This window comes from Haplochromis burtoni, unplaced genomic scaffold (genome assembly GCF_018398535.1).
Source record: "Haplochromis burtoni strain Fernald_Lab_line unplaced genomic scaffold, NCSU_Asbu1 Contig_35, whole genome shotgun sequence".
Classification (NCBI taxonomy): Eukaryota; Metazoa; Chordata; class Actinopteri; order Cichliformes; family Cichlidae; genus Haplochromis; species Haplochromis burtoni.
The window spans coordinates 1462248-1480370 of NW_024582396.1; the positions used below are offsets into that span (position 1 = coordinate 1462248).

The 18123-nt window shown below is 42.0% G+C and overlaps 1 protein-coding gene across 2 annotated transcripts in view; it reads right to left on the reverse strand.

Annotated features, from left to right (window-relative positions):
• Positions 1 to 418: 418 nt before the first annotated feature.
• The window catches only part of krt222 (keratin 222), a 39185-nt gene continuing 21480 nt past the window's right edge, over positions 419 to 18123 (reverse strand). For both annotated transcript variants that reach the window (XM_042219587.1, XM_005919260.3), the window contains 7 exons: positions 16880 to 17033; positions 15438 to 15734; positions 11707 to 11832; positions 9797 to 10017; positions 6839 to 7059; positions 5780 to 5882; positions 419 to 2025 (listed from right to left, as the gene is read on the reverse strand). In XM_042219587.1, coding sequence (XP_042075521.1) covers positions 1812 to 2025; positions 5780 to 5882; positions 6839 to 7059; positions 9797 to 10017; positions 11707 to 11832; positions 15438 to 15734; positions 16880 to 17033 — 1336 coding nt within the window. In that variant the 3' untranslated portion in view covers positions 419 to 1811. The remainder of the gene's footprint in view (positions 2026 to 5779; positions 5883 to 6838; positions 7060 to 9796; positions 10018 to 11706; positions 11833 to 15437; positions 15735 to 16879; positions 17034 to 18123) is intronic.

Here is an 18123-nt window from a genome sequence, read left to right on the forward strand (position 1 = left end):
TCTGTAAGAGCCAAAGTCAATGTTTATGTTTTTCCTTTTTGTTTTGGTGGCACAGGTGTATAGCTTTACCTGCGTCTCAGGTGATGGTATGTGGGTGTGGTCACAGTCTATTTACCTGATGTCGGTGTTCGCAGCAGGTGTGTGGGGTGAGTGGGTTGTGGGCAAACTTTTCTGTTGACCGTCATTTTTTGGCACACCAGTTAATCCATGCGCTAGTTGTAAATTGATTGAAAGCGCAAATGTTTGTTTTTGTTTTGTTCTTAAAATAAATGCGCAAAGTACAACTACGACTCATTATGGATTATTGGAGGCGCGTCACAGGGACACAACCAACTCAGCCGGCCGCGGCTTTATCTACAGATGAAAGTCGCAACATCATCATTAGTATTTGTTATTAATTTTGATTTGTGTTTTTTTAAATTCTTTTTATATTTTTCCTGTCGCTGTTTTATTCGCTACCTTTTGATTTCTCACCTGATCACCTGCACTTCCTGCTCAGTACTGCCTCTAACGCATCCATTTTTATACACAGAATAACTGAAAAGCACTTTGGGGCTGCCCATAAAGAACTGGGCTGTTCATTTGGTCTTCCTTTGGGTCAACTTCTGTTTTTTTCAAGTGTGCTGCACGATTAAAAGTTACCTGATGGGACTGGATGTCCATCTACTAACCATCCAGTGTTAACGAATATCGGCTGGTTAATAGACGTAGGTTTAGCTCTCAGATGGCCCTCCTAAAAATCTGATTAGGCCACAGGTTAAACTAACTGGTGCCTAATGCAGGAGAAACATTTGAAAGCCATCACAGTGATTCTTTTGTCCATCATGTGACTTTCAGTAGAAGTTTTCCTTCTCAGATTTTTTCTTTTGCACTTTGTAAACTCTATTTTAAAAGTGCTATTTAAATTACACTTTGATTGCATTTTTATTTCAGTCAGAATAATATCAGGCGGCTTCTTTGGTCAGTGTGTACGTTTTTTTGAAAAATGGTGCAAATTGCACTTTTGTAACAGATAAAAATTTCTCCCAGTGCAGAAACCTCACGGTGGAAGGATTAAAGACTAACACTGTCTTCTAAATTAAATGCTAATGATCTGATGAGAAAATAACTTTCACGTGGTCACCGATGCACATATCAAAAGGGAAAATGGCAAATTTCCCAAATTCTTCCATCAATTTTCCAATTCTGATCTATTTATTGATGTTTTTACACACGTTTTGCTCTGGAGTTGAACAATTCTGCGACATTGACAAATTTTATGTGTCATTCCTACAAAAAAACAAATAAAAAACAAAACTTTGTAATTTTCATACAGCCCCTCACAGAAAATCTACCAAAACATGAAAATCCACTCTTAGGTAGTTCACAGCAGCTCTTAGTGCTGTGTCTCCATCCATCCAAGTCTACCTGTGCTCTCAGCTTCCTGTACCAGGTGCTAATCAGGGTTAAATGCTGTAGTTAAGCAGAGTCATTGTTATGATGTCTTTAATCCAGTGAAACCTAACTGAAACAAAGTGTTCAAAGAAAGCTTTTCTTCATCTAAAATGATGACGCAGAAATATGTTTTACATATTAAATACTTATCCTCTGTGAAGTAATGACTGTAAGTCTTTCTGACACTATAAAAATGGTCACCACAAAAGCCTGATGGTTAATGATCGTCCTGTCAAAGATGAGATCTGATGGGAGCTCATCAGCTAAACTTCAGATTAAGCACGATGGTGACGGGTGGTAACGTGCCCACCGTCGCGGCACAAATGTTATTTCTGTTACCGCAAACCGGTGTCAGCTCGGGCCCAACGGTGAGCGAGTTACTGCGTGATGGTCGGGATGCTGCGGGATCTCTTCATGATGAGACGCACCTCCACGTCGGGGAGGCTGTCCTGTTTAGTTTGGGCGCACCCCTCGTCCGCCGCGGCCATGTGCAGGTCGAAGCGCAGCGACACGGACTTCTTCCTCAGCTTGGGATTCCCCCTGAAGAAGGAGCCCTCCCACTGCTTTATCACCTTATCAATCTTCTCTGTCCTGGTGAGAGACGTTGGAGATGTTGGTAATAAACGGTGAATATGCAAACTGTAAACAGATTCTGTGAAAAACGTTATCGGGCTCTTTACGTTTCTTTTGTTTGTGCAATGACTCATCTTCTCTTTGAATTTGAAAATCTGTCTTTTCATCTAAGTGTCATTCATTCATTCTCATCCTTGCTGAGACAGATAGAGCCTGCAGGGGGCAGCGACGGAGAGCGCTGATGCTAAAATGTGCTGAGCTTGAATTGCCCTAGATGTGGCCTTTGATAAGACATGATGTGAAACATAAAGAAGATACGCCCTCACTCTGTATTTTAATCATGATATAACACATCATTTTGTATCCTCATCAAACTATTTTTGAAGGCTTTTGATATTCTGGGAGACAGTCAATCAGCTTTCCATTGATTTACAGTGACCCTTCCTTTTAAAGAGACAAGTAGACCCAAGCCGTGTCAGCGAACTGCTCTGAAACTGCACAACAGAGCCTCTGGATCCTCTCATGCTAAGGGTTATTTGGGGCTTCCTTTAATTTGTCTGCACATTCATAATGATACAACTGTCTGGGAGGGAGGGAGAGAGAGAGACCTTGCCTCAGCCCACTACTGTACTTTAAAGTGTGTCACAGCTGAAACAGGGTCAACTAACAGAGTGGTAGAAAACTGAAACACAGAGGTTGCACATTTATGTGTGTTTGTTTTGGTTTGTTTTTGTGTCAGATGGTTTCCAAAGTGGGTTCGATAGTTTCAGTTTCATCTTTAATATTTTAACATGTCAGTTTTATTTAGTTTTGATGGTTTAAGCGTTTCTGTCGTTTTAGCTTATTAAAATATGGGTTTTACGTTCGGGGGTAGACTCAAACAATTCAGAATGCATATAAATGCAAAAGTAAAGGGAAATTATTTGACGTTGGTTTAAAATAATAACAGTTGATTCTGTTCTGGACATGTTGTTTCACCACACATCCAAGTGACTTTTCAGTCTCTGCTGGCTGCAGGTTTCCTTATAAACAGAACATCTGCATAATGACTGAAACCAGCAACACTGTGAGGTCAGTTTCATGATCATTAATATGTAAATTGCCATGACTACTGATCAATGGTCATATGCACCATTCACCATTCACAGCATTGTAATATGGTGAAAGATGTACCCTTAGGCCTCCTCCTCGATTTCCATGTAAATGTGTTCCTTGACTCCCCAGTCAAACCAGCGTTCCTCCCACTGAAAACGCTACATCCAGATAAACAGATTTTTTTTGGGACCTCCTCACCTGGATGATTGAGCATGCATCAAGACAAGTTTTCACAGGACTGCTTCCAAGTAACAGCCCATTACTGCTAATCAAATCCACTTGATTTAATCATCAGCACCTCTACAAACACAGTTGTGAGTGATGCCGTAAAAGCAGAGGCTTTGACAGTTTGATGGTCTGGAGCAATGATGTGTGTGTTAACATAATGACAAAGAAAGCCCACAATGATCTCAGACAAGCAATCGTTGGTGCCCATCATTCTGGGAAAAGTTATCACACCATTTCCAAACAATGTGAAATCCTTTGCTCTACTTTCACAAGTGGAAAACATTAACGTTGTCCGTTTTCCCAGGAGTGGACGCCGCAGCGAATCCACACCGAGGTCGGACGTGCAGTGCTCAGAGAAACTGCAAAAAACACAAAAGCTCCAGTTTAGACCCCACAGGCCTCAGTCAGCAACTTGAATGTTAAGGTTCATGAGAGTTCAATTAGAAATAGACAAAACAAGTATGACTTGTTTGGATGGGTTGCCAGGAGAAAGCCTGATCTCTTTTAAAATCTGTAGATGTTCTGGATAAAGTGAAAAACAAATTTAGTGGTGAGGGCTCGTCTTGATAAACAAAACAAAAACCAAACAAAAGAAACCAGCACATATAAAAAAAATAATTCACTCCACCTAGATCCCAGATATCCCATGCCGATCACATGTTTTTAATTGCTTCAGCCTGCCCACGGTTGCTTTTGCATCTGCATCCATCTCTCGTCCGTTGTGACTGATGCAGACTCTTTTATTCGCTGGGATCTCGCTGCTGCTTTTCCCACATCAGATGGAAATAATCACTCCTGATTGAAATGTAATATTTACTCTGCTTGAAGCTTTGTGTTTGATCTACACCTTTTCTTTTTTCCTAGCAGCCCCTTGCTTCACTGTTTGACCAGCTACTCCCTAATTGTGTCCTTGGCTGTCTGGTCTTATCAGGCAGTACGGAGCAGGTTTTTCAGAGCTTTTCTGCTGGGAACAAGTGTCTGCCTGGACTAGAAACGAGCTTCTATGTAAGGTCAAACAAATTAGCCATGCACTAAAAGGCAGTGTATAAGCAGGGTGAAAGACATCAGGTGATAGTTGTCTGTAGATCGTTCACTGTGATTGATTGATGGATTGTTAATCTAAAAATGTCTTGGCAATTATCTCCTAGTATACTAGTAATTTGAAGTCTGCAGTTACAGACGAAACACCAGTTTGCTCAGTAACTGCAGACAGACGCCTCACTCAGGGAGTAGCTCTGTGCACTGCTTTGAAGTTAAGAGCCGCACACTAGTGGATATTTCAGGCTCTGGTCACCTAGGTTACGCTAATGTATCAACAGCCCGTCATATATCAATCAGTCACTTTTCCTGATGTTGGTAGCTGTCGCCAGTAGTTATCTTACCCTTCATCACTTTCAGTCACTGAATGTCATTGACTTTCTCTGCTGTTGCCACATCACTGCGATCACTTCCTTTGCTCCTGACAACGCCGATTAGTTTAAACAGACAGTTTTATTTAGTTCTTGTTCATTTTTCCATTTTTTGTGGGAATGTCTTTCAGCTCTTCATCACACGTTTCGAACATTTAACCAGCATGAAACTGGAATGTGACACAACAGTCAGCTGCTGACATCAGCCTAATCTTATTTGCCAATCAAATATGCACACATAAGTCAGCAGGGTGCATTCTTACTTGTTATCTTTAGAGAGGGAAGAAGGGCGAGGTTTAGTCTAATTAAAAAATAACAAGGTCAAACTATGCAAGAGGCCCTCCCAGCAATAGCACAACAAAATAGTAAACACGGGTCGTCCATCTTTGATGTGGGCAAGCGCGGTCACCTGCAAAATGTAGAAAATAACAGGATCTTTGAAGCAAACAACAGCGCACTCAGGAGAAAGTGTGAGGACATGACCGATAGTTGCTGGGCTGGCAGAGCAACTGCGTCTCTTTGCATCTGCGGCTCTCTGAGGACATTATGCAAGCGTGTATGCGTGGCTGTGTCTCGGTCTGGTAATACCTGAAGCACGAACAAAGATTTCCACCCATGTCTCGTCCAACAATAACAGGTGTCACGCCCTGAAGCATGCATACCGGGCGAGTACCTCCACATCAAACACAGGCCATTAAAGGAGGAGAATTCCCATGCAACCCAGTGAGGAATTACTCATGGGAACTTGTGAGCTAAATGTTTTTGTTTCTCCTAACTCGTTCGATGTGTGAAGGTAATTCTTCTGTTCGCCTAGACGTCGCCGGGGAGTGGAGTATGATGACTGCATGCTTGTGAACTAATATAAAGACTCTAATTGAAATGTGTTAAAGCTTCAGGAGATTACATGAGTAAGATGTTTTTGCAATAGGGATTTATCTGTGTGATGTAATTAGCGGTTACTATTAGAAAATGCCTAGGTTTCAGACTGAAGCAGAAGCACTGACTGCAGGCCAAGTGGGAGCACAGCGATCAATACTTACTCAATGGTGCCGTGACCCTCCGCGCTTTCTTGCACCACATTGCCTTGAAGAATCTCCTGAGTCTTCACAGTGGAGATTGGCAAGTCCTTATCTAGTTCTGGCTCTGCGAGAAGTCGTTAAAGATAAACCATAATAAGAAATGACTGCAACAAGTAGGCGTGTCACTACTTTTCCATCAATAAAGAGGAATGCACCGAAATGATGAGACGTCAGCTTTTTGGCCAAAAAATAAGATTACCGATGCGACCCAAAGACATTTACATATCATTTGTTCCCATGGAAATTACCTGAACCTCTCCTTTGAAGCTGAACATAACACCGGGCTCATGTTACACACTATATTTGCCTGTTCTATATTTATACAGTAATCAAAATGTCCCGCAGCATATTTGCAGAGCTTTTTGTTATTTTTTCCCTGTACATTCAAGTCCATTGACATCTCTTGTAGTATTCCCCGTCTGCCTGCCTGGTGTCCTGTGTTTAAGTCCTTTTAAGGGTTTTGGCTCAATAAAAAGAAAAATGGAGGAATGGCGGCTACATGGTGGCTATCTTTCTGTCAGTATGATGTGAGATGTCCCACTCAGTGCTGCACAGCTGATTTTTCTGATGAGGCCCATACACTGTATATAAAAGATGGACATAGCCACTGTGACGTTACCTGCCGGTTTTGGTGTTAGCATTTAAGCTACTGTGTTGGTTTCTGGAGCCAGAAGTCACCATAATTAAAAAGAAATAGGTTGGAGTGCTAAATTCTAACGCTATCGAGCTCTGTTAGCTTCATCAATATATTTTGCAGACAAAACACTAATTCCCACATAGCAAAATTTGTATGGCCCGGATCTGGCCCACACAATATGCTTACACATTCTTTGCACATACCGCAAAGAATGACGGCCCTTTGGTGGCCCAGATCTGGTTTGCCAGAGGTGGCTCACACATGGGCGCACAAGGCCTAATGTGTCACATTGGCTCATTTAATTATGACACACTGTATGAGAGACACCTTAAATCAAAGAGGGACTGGTTTGCTCCGCACAGCGAGGTAAATGTGTGTCTTACCTGTGAGTATCACCAGGCTTCGCTGTCTGTACAGTATGCTTTTCTTCAGCCCATTTTCTGTTGGGAGGAGTGAAGGTATGTCAGGGAGGGGCTCTGACTTGGGTTCGTCGGGAGTAACGGCGAGGTCACTGAAACCATTTTCAAGTCCATTCTCCTTTGGCTCCACGACTGAAGACCTCCATGGCCGCAGAACCATCGGCTGTGCAGTACGACCCATGTATCTGCAGGCACATGAAGACGTAAAGATGTGTAATATATGTACGACTCGGACGGCGGGAGGGATCTGTGGCGGCACTATATCCCTTGAAGTCTGATTGTTTCCATGTTTGACACCAAGTTGTCATATCATGAGTTCACAGTTCTTTACTTTCGCTTCTCTGTAGAATAAAGGATACAGCACCTATGGTTGTAACCAGACTGCTGGTCGTTAGCTCTCCGCTCTGCGTTCATATCCACAGTAATGTAGAAGCCACGACTGCTAATACATGTTTATGCAGGCAGGAGGTCTGTCTCCAATTAAAGCCATTATAACTTCCTGAAGTTACTACTAATTTTCAAGTCGTTTGATACTTCCATACCACCCCAACTGCTTCTTAGTCATCTGCTTTCATTATGTCATTTTAATTCCCAGGAAATTCCCATCCTTTATGCTAATGTGAAACGAAAAGCAGATTAGCTGAAGACTGTGGGAGGATAAACACAGAAAAGGCAAAAAAAAGTATCAATTTAAACAAGTTTGGCCAACTGGAAACACATGAACAGGTTTAATAAAAAACAACTGAATGGAATTTTATTCACAACAAGGTGCTTTATACTGTAAAGAAACCCCACCAAACAATCCTCTAAGAGCAAGCACGTGGCAAACATAAAACCAGGCCTCAAACCAGCACCTCTGTTAGGGCTGTCAAAAAGGAAATCCTCAGATGTTAATCCGTACTAAAAATTGCTTTTAGATGTTCCAAAAAATTTGATTCTGTTCACCTGGACGTAGAGTTTTCAGTGGGAGAAACGTTTCGTCACTCATCCAAGTGACTTCTTCAGTCTCAGCCGACTGCAGGTTTCCCCAATCTTACAAATTGGAGGTTCATTTTCAACTATGCACACAATTTGGAAAACACGAAGCTCATGAAGTGTAACAGTAACATCACTCAAACCCCATTTCCCAGTCTCGCTCAGATGTCATCATTCTGCACACACCGGACATCAAAATGTAACATCCTGACTGCCAATTAGCCTCGCTCATGTTGCGCCTGTTTAAACTCCGCTGGAAGAACAATTCAGTGGGTGAAACGAGCACAAATGAAGAACGTAACGTCACACTTGGAAGGCGGATGATGAATATGAGAATCAAAAGAACTGGAAATTATAATAAGTCGTTTAAAAAATATATAGCCATTAAAACACGGTTTGATGTTTTTACCACACGAGCGTTTCTTTGATGTTCTATAAGACATAAGCATAGAACAGCAGTGTGTATTATTTTGGGGGGAGGATTCAGTTTGAATAGAGAGAGCGTTGTTTTGAGGCCTTTGATGTGTGGAGTTTTGACAAAGCAGTCTGTATTCAGAGTTTGGAGAAACTGAGCCACAGTTTCTAGAAATTTGGGAACTATTATCAGCAGAACTACCTTTTTCTGACATTACTGTTGGTAACGTTGCGCTATCATTTTAAAAAGTTTGCTTTGTGTTTTGCGTACTTGTGAAGGTTGGCAGATGTTAGCATGCTAACAGTGAGTTGGACAGACCATCCAAAGTGTGTGCTCAGGTTGTGAGAGCAGTTGGAGCCAAATGATGCAGCACAGTGCAATGTGTCCTACAACCTCACTGACACACGAGCATGACTTCTGTTGTTGTTATTTAACAATTCATCTGCGATATTAACACAGTGTGGTGCAAAAGACAATGGTGATGTATTCTCTGGACTGAGCAGATGATCTAAAAGTATTGTGGCGCGACCTTTCAGAATCATCTTTTGTGCTTTTATTCGGTAAATACCCATTTCACAAACCTCAGTGGTTTTATGTGCTGAAGCTTCAGTGAGACTTGTTTTTAATGCATGCAGATGCTCTGCTCTCTCATTTTTTCTTGTTTTCTTGTGTTTTATCCCACTCAATGCCGCCCTTCTCAAATATGACTAAACAATAGAAATTTCATATGCGTCCTGCCCGTCCTTGCATCATCGTCATTAATCTAAAGAGATTAGACAAATCAAAGGCAGCACTCCACTCTGCCCGTAACCTATGTGGCATAAAGTCAAAGTGATGTCTCCTAGCTATAAAACGTCAGCAGTGCGGTTGATGCAGCAAATGTGTTGAAGCATCTCAGAAGAGTCTAGCGTCCAAATGGAAGGAGATAATTAAAGGCCCCGTCAGGTGAGCTGAATATTCCCCTATAAAACAACTTGGCGCTTGCAGAAAAAGCCAGACAAAGACGCCTCTACTGTCTGGATTCTGTCAGCTCATGTAATTAAAGACACAGCTGGATTTTCAGGCTATGAATCGGAGAGTTTGTCATCTTCATTTCAGTTTAACAGAAATGTTTATGTGCCACTATGTTGTGTGGGCGGAGAGCAGGGCCTGAGTACGTCTCAACTTGCAATTATTGTGGATTTTGAATTTGTATTCAGGTAAATTCAATATAATCCAAAAGATAAAGGTTAAGATTTGAAAGTGTCAACTCATAAAAGCTTGACAGCTCAAGTTAAAGAAAACAAACAAGAAGTAATTTTGTTTACTTTGTGCATTACTTCTGACAATGACGCTTCTAACTTGCTCACGGCACTAAAGCGCGTGCCAAGTTTGTCAGACTCTGCTGCTTGATGCGCGATCTTTTTCTTTTTCTCAAGGAAGACATTTCATTAAACTGTAAAGACAAGGAAGAACTCTAAAACCACAAAATTCCAGCTCAAACAACCCTCCTGTCTTCTTTTAAGATTCCTCGCCCTTTGTCTCGCGCTCACCTTCCCTCCTCGCGCTCCAGCAGACGGCGGTAAGTAGCAATCTCTCTCTCCAGCCTCATCTTAGTGTTGAGAAGCTGATTGTGGCGCTGACGCTGGGTGGCCAACCCGCTCCTCACCTGCTCGAGCTCGCTCTCCAGCCCAGCGATCACCTGGGAAAGATCCTGCAGCTGGCTGGAGTAGAGCCTCTGGGTGTGCTGGAGGGACGTTTCCAGGCCTTTCTCCTAGACGCCAGAGAATAAAGACCTGTTTGGATCATGACTTGATGGTCTTTGTTTTCTTAAAAAGGAATGCAGTGAATTCAAAATGATATTAAATAAAACAATTTTACAAATTCACCTAAATATATCAAGACTTTTAAAACTTTAGTGTCAACAATGAAACGAAACGCTTTAGCGCTCAGAGCTCTCCAGATGGAGCGGTTAGACGACGGAAAACTCAGCGTTTTTAAATTTAAGGGGGATTCTGTGCAGCTTTTTAATTTATCATCAACCAGCAAAATTAAAGTCATGACTCTTTTTCCAGTCTTAATAATTAGGTGCTTCTAGAAAGCATTGTACATAGAAGAGGAAATGTTACGCTGCTCTGTGTATCAAATTGACAAGGCTAAAAACTTAGTTAGGGCTGGATCAGGTGACTAGCAGTTTAATGCTTGTTTTATGCTGTTCTTGTCTTTCTATGCTCCTCTCTTTGTCTCCTCACCTTCAAACTGTTCATAGCAGACTGCTCTTCCTCCCTAAGCCTCTGTCATGGTCCTGGGTCAGTGACCCAGCGCTTTAAGTTTATTATTATCATTTTCTAGTTTATTATTATGATGATGATTATTGTTTGAGTTCTAAGTGTTATATTCGGTCTGCCTCTGAGTCTGCGTCTGTATCTCTGTCTGTCTATGGTGTCACCCCGTCTGTCTATACCCCGTCTGTCTATGGTGTCACCCCGTCTGTTTGTGAATCTGTCTGTTCAGTTCAGCGTCTTGTCTGGTTCCCTGTGTCTGAGTTTCCTGTTTTATTGTGAAGGTCTGTGTCTTATGTGAGTGTGCTGAGTTTACGTTTCCCTGTCTCGTCAGCTGTGATTTCTCCCAGGTGTGTTCCCCTCCTGTCTCTCATCCCTTGATTACTGCAGTCTGTGTATTTAAGCCCTGTGTTTCTCTGTGTTAGTGTCGTACCTTCAACTAGCTGTGTGTTCTGCTTCCGTGTGTCTAGTGTTTCAGTCCTCAGTTCCACTATTACGACCTTTATTTTCTTTTAGTGAGTTTAGTTTGTACGAGGTTTCTCCAAGCAATAAAGCTGCGCTTTAAGTCTCACTTCCGTGTCTGAGTTCTGCATTTTGGGTCCACCACTCCTGCTTGCCTGCCTGCCACACAGCCAACCATGACAGCCTCGTTCTATTGAAGGTTTCTTCCTGTTAAAAATGAGTTCTTCCTTCCCACCATTGCCAACCCACAGTTCACAGGGGTTTGTCTGATCTTTAGAGGGTTTTTTCTAATTCCGTGGGTTCATTCACATCCATAATGTAAAATTGCATTAAAGCAGCAGTTGGGAATTAAATAAACTGAACTGAAATTAAACTGAATGAGGTTTTTTTTTATATTCATAACTTTTACTTCTTTTTATTCCAGTTTTCATTCCTTAGATTTTCCATGAATTGCAGTTATGGAATCAGTTACACAATGTTTATGAAAGCAGCTCTGAAAATGAAGAAATAATAATAAAGTATCGTTGATTGAAAGATAGAAACCTTATGCATATCTTGGCACAGATGTATTAAAACTCCCTTTAGTTGCTAAATTGAACCATTACGCAAAAACAGTATTTTTTCTTGTTATTGTCGTCTTTTCACAGGCAGTCTGCCGTGTGGTGTTGAAGCAGTGTTAACAGTGTGAATGATAACTTCAGATATTTGTTTTTTCTTACCAAAGCATGTAGGGTCTCAATCTCCACTTGCAGCGAGTGCCACTGCTTCCTGGCCTCGGCTAGCTCGGCCCGTGCCTCCCTCAGGGCGGCGCCGCCGAGGCTCACCTGCGCCCACGCTGCCTCCTCCTGCACAACGAGAGGGGAGCCAGATGTTTAAAGAGGTGCGAATCCCAGCACCACCACCCTCTTCGCCAAACACTCACACACCTACCTATTTTTCCCTTATAGAACACACTCAAGTGGTTTCATATTTGTGTTAATGTAAAGTAGCTGATGAGATGCAATTGTTGGGTTTAATATCTGTACTATATAAACGAAACAGAGGCCTGTTCACACAATGACACACACACCTCATGAGTAAGTACTTTTTCCCACTGGCACTGTCAGACAACACAGAGGCGAAGCAGTCACAGGTGGTGCCTTTGGTGATGTGTGTTTCAGTGCAAGGTAAACAGACAGCGTGTACACACAGCTGTCCACACACTGTACAGCTGTGAGGCGTTTCACACCCTTCGTCCTCGCCCCGTTAAAACGCAGCAGAGCGGTGAAGCTGTCTCAGCACTTATGACAATATTTTGACAGATAAAACAAAGTTACGCAAGATACTTCCTGTATAATTTGTTACTTCACTGACTCCATTTATCAGTTGCAACAAATTTAAAAAATGATCTTTAATCAAGGAGACATTCATTTAGGGCAATATTAGCTGAAATCAGCAGCTCATTGATGATAACACCGGCAAACAAGACCTGACCTGACAGTGGATTTAAAAGGGATTACTTACATATGCTTGCATATACATAGATTTTTATTTGAAAGTTGAGCATACACTTGAAACGAGCTATATATGACACCTACATCATACACATATATCAACTATATCCAACAGAAGATAAGCACTAGCAGTAAAATCCAAATAAAAACTCTTACAGAAGAGGTTGTGTTGGTGTTGTGTTATATTACATAAGAACATATCAGTGAGTTTTTAATGGGGCCGTTATATGTGGAGCATGTTGACGCTGAAATCTGTTCTAGGAGTTAAATTATTATGTGTATTATATCACTGGGTTAACATTATTGTTCTGGAACAGCTCATTCATGTGTGTGCTTTATATACTGTTGACATGTGTTTGGGTAAATATTTGCATTTGATCTGCTTTCGTATGCGGTACATTTTTTAAAATTCTAGAGTTTTTTGTTCTTATTCCTGTTTTTGCTTTTCTTTTCATCCTGTTATGTTTTTAATTTGTGCATAATGCTGTTTGTTGCCTGGTCAGACTCACGCTTGCATACCGTGAAACATCAGTGCACCACATTCTCCTCACTTATACAACACTATGGAAAGTCTTTTCATCTTCATTTCCAGTAGCAAGAAAACTGCAGAATATGACATCATCTTGACATTATTACAGTTATACAAAGCTTGAATTGCATCTGCTGCGATTCCAATCCAGGCTTTTAAGAAAATCTAAATATAAACTTTTGTTTGTTCAGAGACAACTCCAATTGGCGCCTTTAAGCTTAAAGAGCTTTACTGTCATTGAACGTGATGACAGAAGTCATGCATGGATGGAGGTTTGGATTCTTTAGTCTATTTTGCACTCAGACTTTGACGTTTCATAAGGTAAACATTGTAAATGTTCCCGGGGACAACGAGGCTGCTCTGTATACTCTTACACGGTATCCAGACAGCTCCTCCTAAAATTAAACCTACATATTATTATATTATCTTTCTGTCTTGTGGAGCTCTTTATACTTTGTTTCAGCAACCAGATTACTGTCTCTGAAATAACCTATTACTGCTGCGCTTTTTATGTCATTTTTGGCACTTTGAACACCATAAAGTGATTGTCCAGTGTGCAGAAGCAAATGCTGATGTCTACTCAGCTAAAATCTCCAGAACCAGGCAGTTCACAATGTAGACACAGAGCGTAAACTCTGGTGTGTGCACTTAAGATCTAAAACAGATAATTATTCGGCAGAGCTGCAGAAATTAGGATAGATTATTTGCCAAATACATATTTGGCAAATAATCTATCCTAATTTCTAATATTTTTGCTTGCTTAGTTTAATTAGCAGGTAAAATACGAACAGAGGCTCCTAATGCTGTACAGGGAGTTGTGGTCCTGGGTAACGGACCGAGTGTCTTAAGTTTATAGATTTTGTATTTTTGTTTTATCTGAATGTCTGTGAAGGTTCTCAGTCATCCAGGTCATCGTAGTCAAAGGAGCTTGCAAAGAAAAGCGTCTGGACTTCTTTAAGTTGCTTGAAGACGTTTCACCTCTCATCCGAGAAGCTTCTTCAGTTCTAAGGTCAAATCTGGGACTCCCCACCATTTGACCTTAGAACTGAAGAAGCTTCTCGGATGAGAGGTGAAAAGTCTTCAAGCAACTTAAAGAAGTCCAGATGTTTTATCTGAATGTCTTCTGGCAATTCTTAGTCTTCCTTTGTTCCTTAGTTCCTGGTTATAATCTTCGGTTGTACTGTTCTTTATATATTTTTCAGTTTAGTTCCATTCTCAGTTTTTGGTAGTTTAGAGTTTAGTTTCACACTTTTGTGTAATTCCCCCATATTGTGTTCATTTGTGTCTGTTTCCCCATTCAGTTTTATTTCACCTCCTTTTTTATTTTGATAAGTCATCTGTCCTTGCGCCTTGCATTCACTTTACTTCCCCTCGTCTCATCTTCCCCATTTGTTGTGCTTCCTACAGCTGTGTCCAATTCCCATTATCCCTCAGTGTGTGTACAAGCCCAGTCAGTCCTTTGTCGGTGCATTTGTTATTCCTTCCTGTCCTGTTTCCTGGTTGGTTTGTTTTTTCCTCCTTCTGGATTTAGTTACCTTTTGGACTTTGTTTTCCTTGAACTGTCTACACGTACTCATTAAAGGTATTCTTTGAGTTTTCCACCTGCCCGTGTGTTAGTCTGACTTCTGGAGTCCACATCCACACATAACAGGACAACAAGAAGCAGTTGTCCATGTATTGATAAATCAGTTAAAGTATATTAACTGCTCACGACCCCCACAAAACAATTCATTTTAGCTACGCAAACGTCCCTTGCCTTAATTCCTACAGATTAGAGGAAAAGAAGAACTCCTCTGAAACAAGCCAAACGCAGTCTTTGAATCTTTGAATGATTTTTTATTGCCGTGTTGTCAGCTCTTGACTGCTGCATTGTGCTGCTGTTAGTGGGTCTGATGTAAACAGCAGAATTTAATAAAACCTGCCCTGATTTAGTGCCGTGGTCGCTCTCAGCCCTTGGCGAAGGCACTTTATTGTTGCTGTCAGACCAAAGTCATGGTGCTGTGGAATAATAAACAGCTTCTGGACTGTGTTTTTCCCAGAAAAGAGGCCAGCTGAGCTAAAATAAGAGTGGAAACGTCAAAACAAAACAAAGCTGCTATTACTAGACACAGGATGAGGATGCTTAGGTTGTATTTTGGGTTGTAAATATTTAATGAAGGTGAGGGATCATTCACACAGACCACCACTACTGTGTTTAGATGAAGAGAGAAAGGAGACAAACACACAATCTGCACACAAACAGGCCATATAGCAAGGAAGGAGAGGTTTCAAGCTTTTTACCCCAGTCAACAAATACCAGCGGGGCACATGCATCACCCTGCCTGTGGGACAGCCTGGAGTTGGTCCTGAGGGTGTGTCGGACCGGCACAGATCAGGACCATTGTCCTCAGAAAAGACAAGTGAAGATTGTGTAAGAGTGGATGCGTACCTCGCTGAGGGCTCCTCTGTGTGTTCTGGATGCTGCTGCTGCTCCAGCTCCAGCATGAGGAGGCCCGACCAAGCCGGGGGCTGGATTTGAGATGGCGCCCAGGCCGAGGTGTCTCTCCCCCGGGCTGGGGAGTCTGCTCTGTTCGCACTGCGCTCTGATTCGGTCGAGGAGCTGGGTGAGCTCCATCCCTGTGCCATCCTCCTCCTCCCCTCCTCCTGCTGCTGCTGCTGCTGCCGTGGCCGTCGCTAACAGAGCATCACAGGAGCTGGCCCGCTGCAGCTGCAGAGCCCGGGCTGCCTGCAAAACAGCCAACCAGGGGGAGGGAGAGAGAAAGGGAGCAGAGAGAGAGGGGAGGGTGAAGGATGGTAAAAAATACAGGCGAGACAAAAAGAGAGATGAGAGTTGGATTAAAATAAATTCTGAATGAAAAAGGTGAGTAAAATGCAAAGGAGAAAAAAGTGGGAACACATGTGGAGAGACAAGGAGAGGAAGAGTAAGCAGGGATCAATACCACATTTATGCATATGTGTGTGCACGAAAGGATCCTGAAAGTGAGGGAGGGGAGTATTAGTCAGCAGGAATGAGAAAATGAAGATAAGGAGGGAGGAAAGAAAAGATGGAGGAGGGACGGACGAGGTCACTGTGAAGTGTTTCTCACACAAGGAAAAAAAGTGCTCATGCACACCCAGTCATTACAGGACTATTATGTCGAGGTTGGAACAGATCACTTATAATTTACGTGTTATTATAACAAGTATTCCTATAATTAGAGATCTAAATAGGACTATTACACACATTTTATATATCATAACCACTTAAGGGTCATGTAGCGTTCACGAGAGGAGCACATCTGTGGAGGTCAGAGTGAAGGGACAAACAAAGACTGTGTGGAAATTGTTTTTCATCCTGTTTTTAATGTGAGAGATCGAGACAGCAGATGCAGTTAATAGACAGTCCCTTGAAAATGTGCCTCATCATGTACCTCTTTTCCACAGTCACTGACAATAAAGGCTTCAAAGGCCTTAAGTTTGTTCCATGCCGATGGCAGCTTTTTGGCACCACAATGTTTTTGCAGTGGAAACGTGTGAAAACTGGTTATAGACTTGTAGGGGCTGGTTTCTGCTCTCTTTTCCAGCCACTACAAGATGACAGTTTGAATCCAGCACCAACGAGAAAATGTCAACTCATTCCTCCAAACATGCAGGTACTGTAATTTCCTGCCTCTTCGCTTCTTCTTCCTCTACTCTGTCTCAGAATTACTGAGTTTTGCAGCCTCCAGGGACCCTGAATGTTCTCGCTGAAGTTATAGGGGTGAGCTAGTTTCTACTTTGGAACACAGTTACTACTGTGCATGCAGATGGAAAAGCACGGGAGGACAGAAAAGAGAGCAAAGTTAAAAAGACAAATGAATGAGAAGGCAAGACAGAAGAACATTTAATGACCTCAAATTCCCGGTGCATCTCCTGCAGCTCTGTCATGGAGCGGTGAACCTCTGCATGCAGTATCATGCTGCTGTGATCTGCCGTCCTCTTGGTCTCCCTGAGCAGAGCCACCTCTTCCTCCAGACGCCTGGTGTTCCTCTCTTCGGTCTCGCACCTGCGAGGGGATATTGACACATATCGACCTAGTTTTATTATTTAAACAGTAAAATGCATGAACACACCAACCACCCGGCATCCATTCACATTGTTTTCTGGGGGAAAACTTGCATTTTTGAGGCCATTACAAAAATATGAATTCATCCTAATTTCAACCTTAACTAAATATGCCTGCTGAGCAATGTATGATTGATTAGAGGACCATCTAACATCTAACTGGTGCAAAACCAGTCCAGGGTAGCATCTGCTTTAATCTGGTTTAGTTCAAACTGGAAGTTTAGCAGATCATGTGCAGCCAATGTTTAATAAAATGGAATAAGCTGATGAACAAACCAGAATAAGATGAAAGACGCCACATGAATTAAAATGAATGAATAATGATTCAAGTTAAATTCCAGGTTTTTGTTTGATTAGTTGTGATTTTTAGATAATCTTCTAATTTAAAACATTTGAAAGGTACTTTATAGATGACAAAAAGTCAAAAGTTTTTTGTGTTTTATTATAAATCACTGCTTGCAGCCTACCTGGAGTACCTTCAGGACTCACCACAGGATCACAGCTCACACTGTGGCAAGCATTTAAATTGAGGTTTGATCGCTACTGTGCATCAAATGTTTGACCTTTGTATAGTGGGCAGGGATAGCTCAGTAGGTAGAGTTGTGGCCCCATGATTGGAAGGTCGGGGGTTCGACTCCACTGAACGGCTACCCTGAGGTACCCCTGAGCAAGGTACCATCCCTACACACTGCTCCCCGGGCGCTGCACTGGTGGCTGCCCACTGCTTCACTGGGTGAATGGGTTAAATGCAGAGGAACTATTTCCCTATGGGGACTAACACGCACACTTAAAAAAATAAAGAAATCTGTGTTGTAAGATTCAACCTTTGCTTTTCCAGTTAACTGTTTCAGAGAAGTGTAAACGGGTTAAAAATGTGTCATTTTTATTTCAACTTGTAAATCTGGTGAAAAACATCTTGATTAATCCTGGATTTGTATGTGAAATGCTCATATGCACTGTTTGTGACATGCCAGGGTCCAAAGTGGCGCAGTGATAAACAATGCTCCCTCACAAGAGGAAGGATCTGGGTT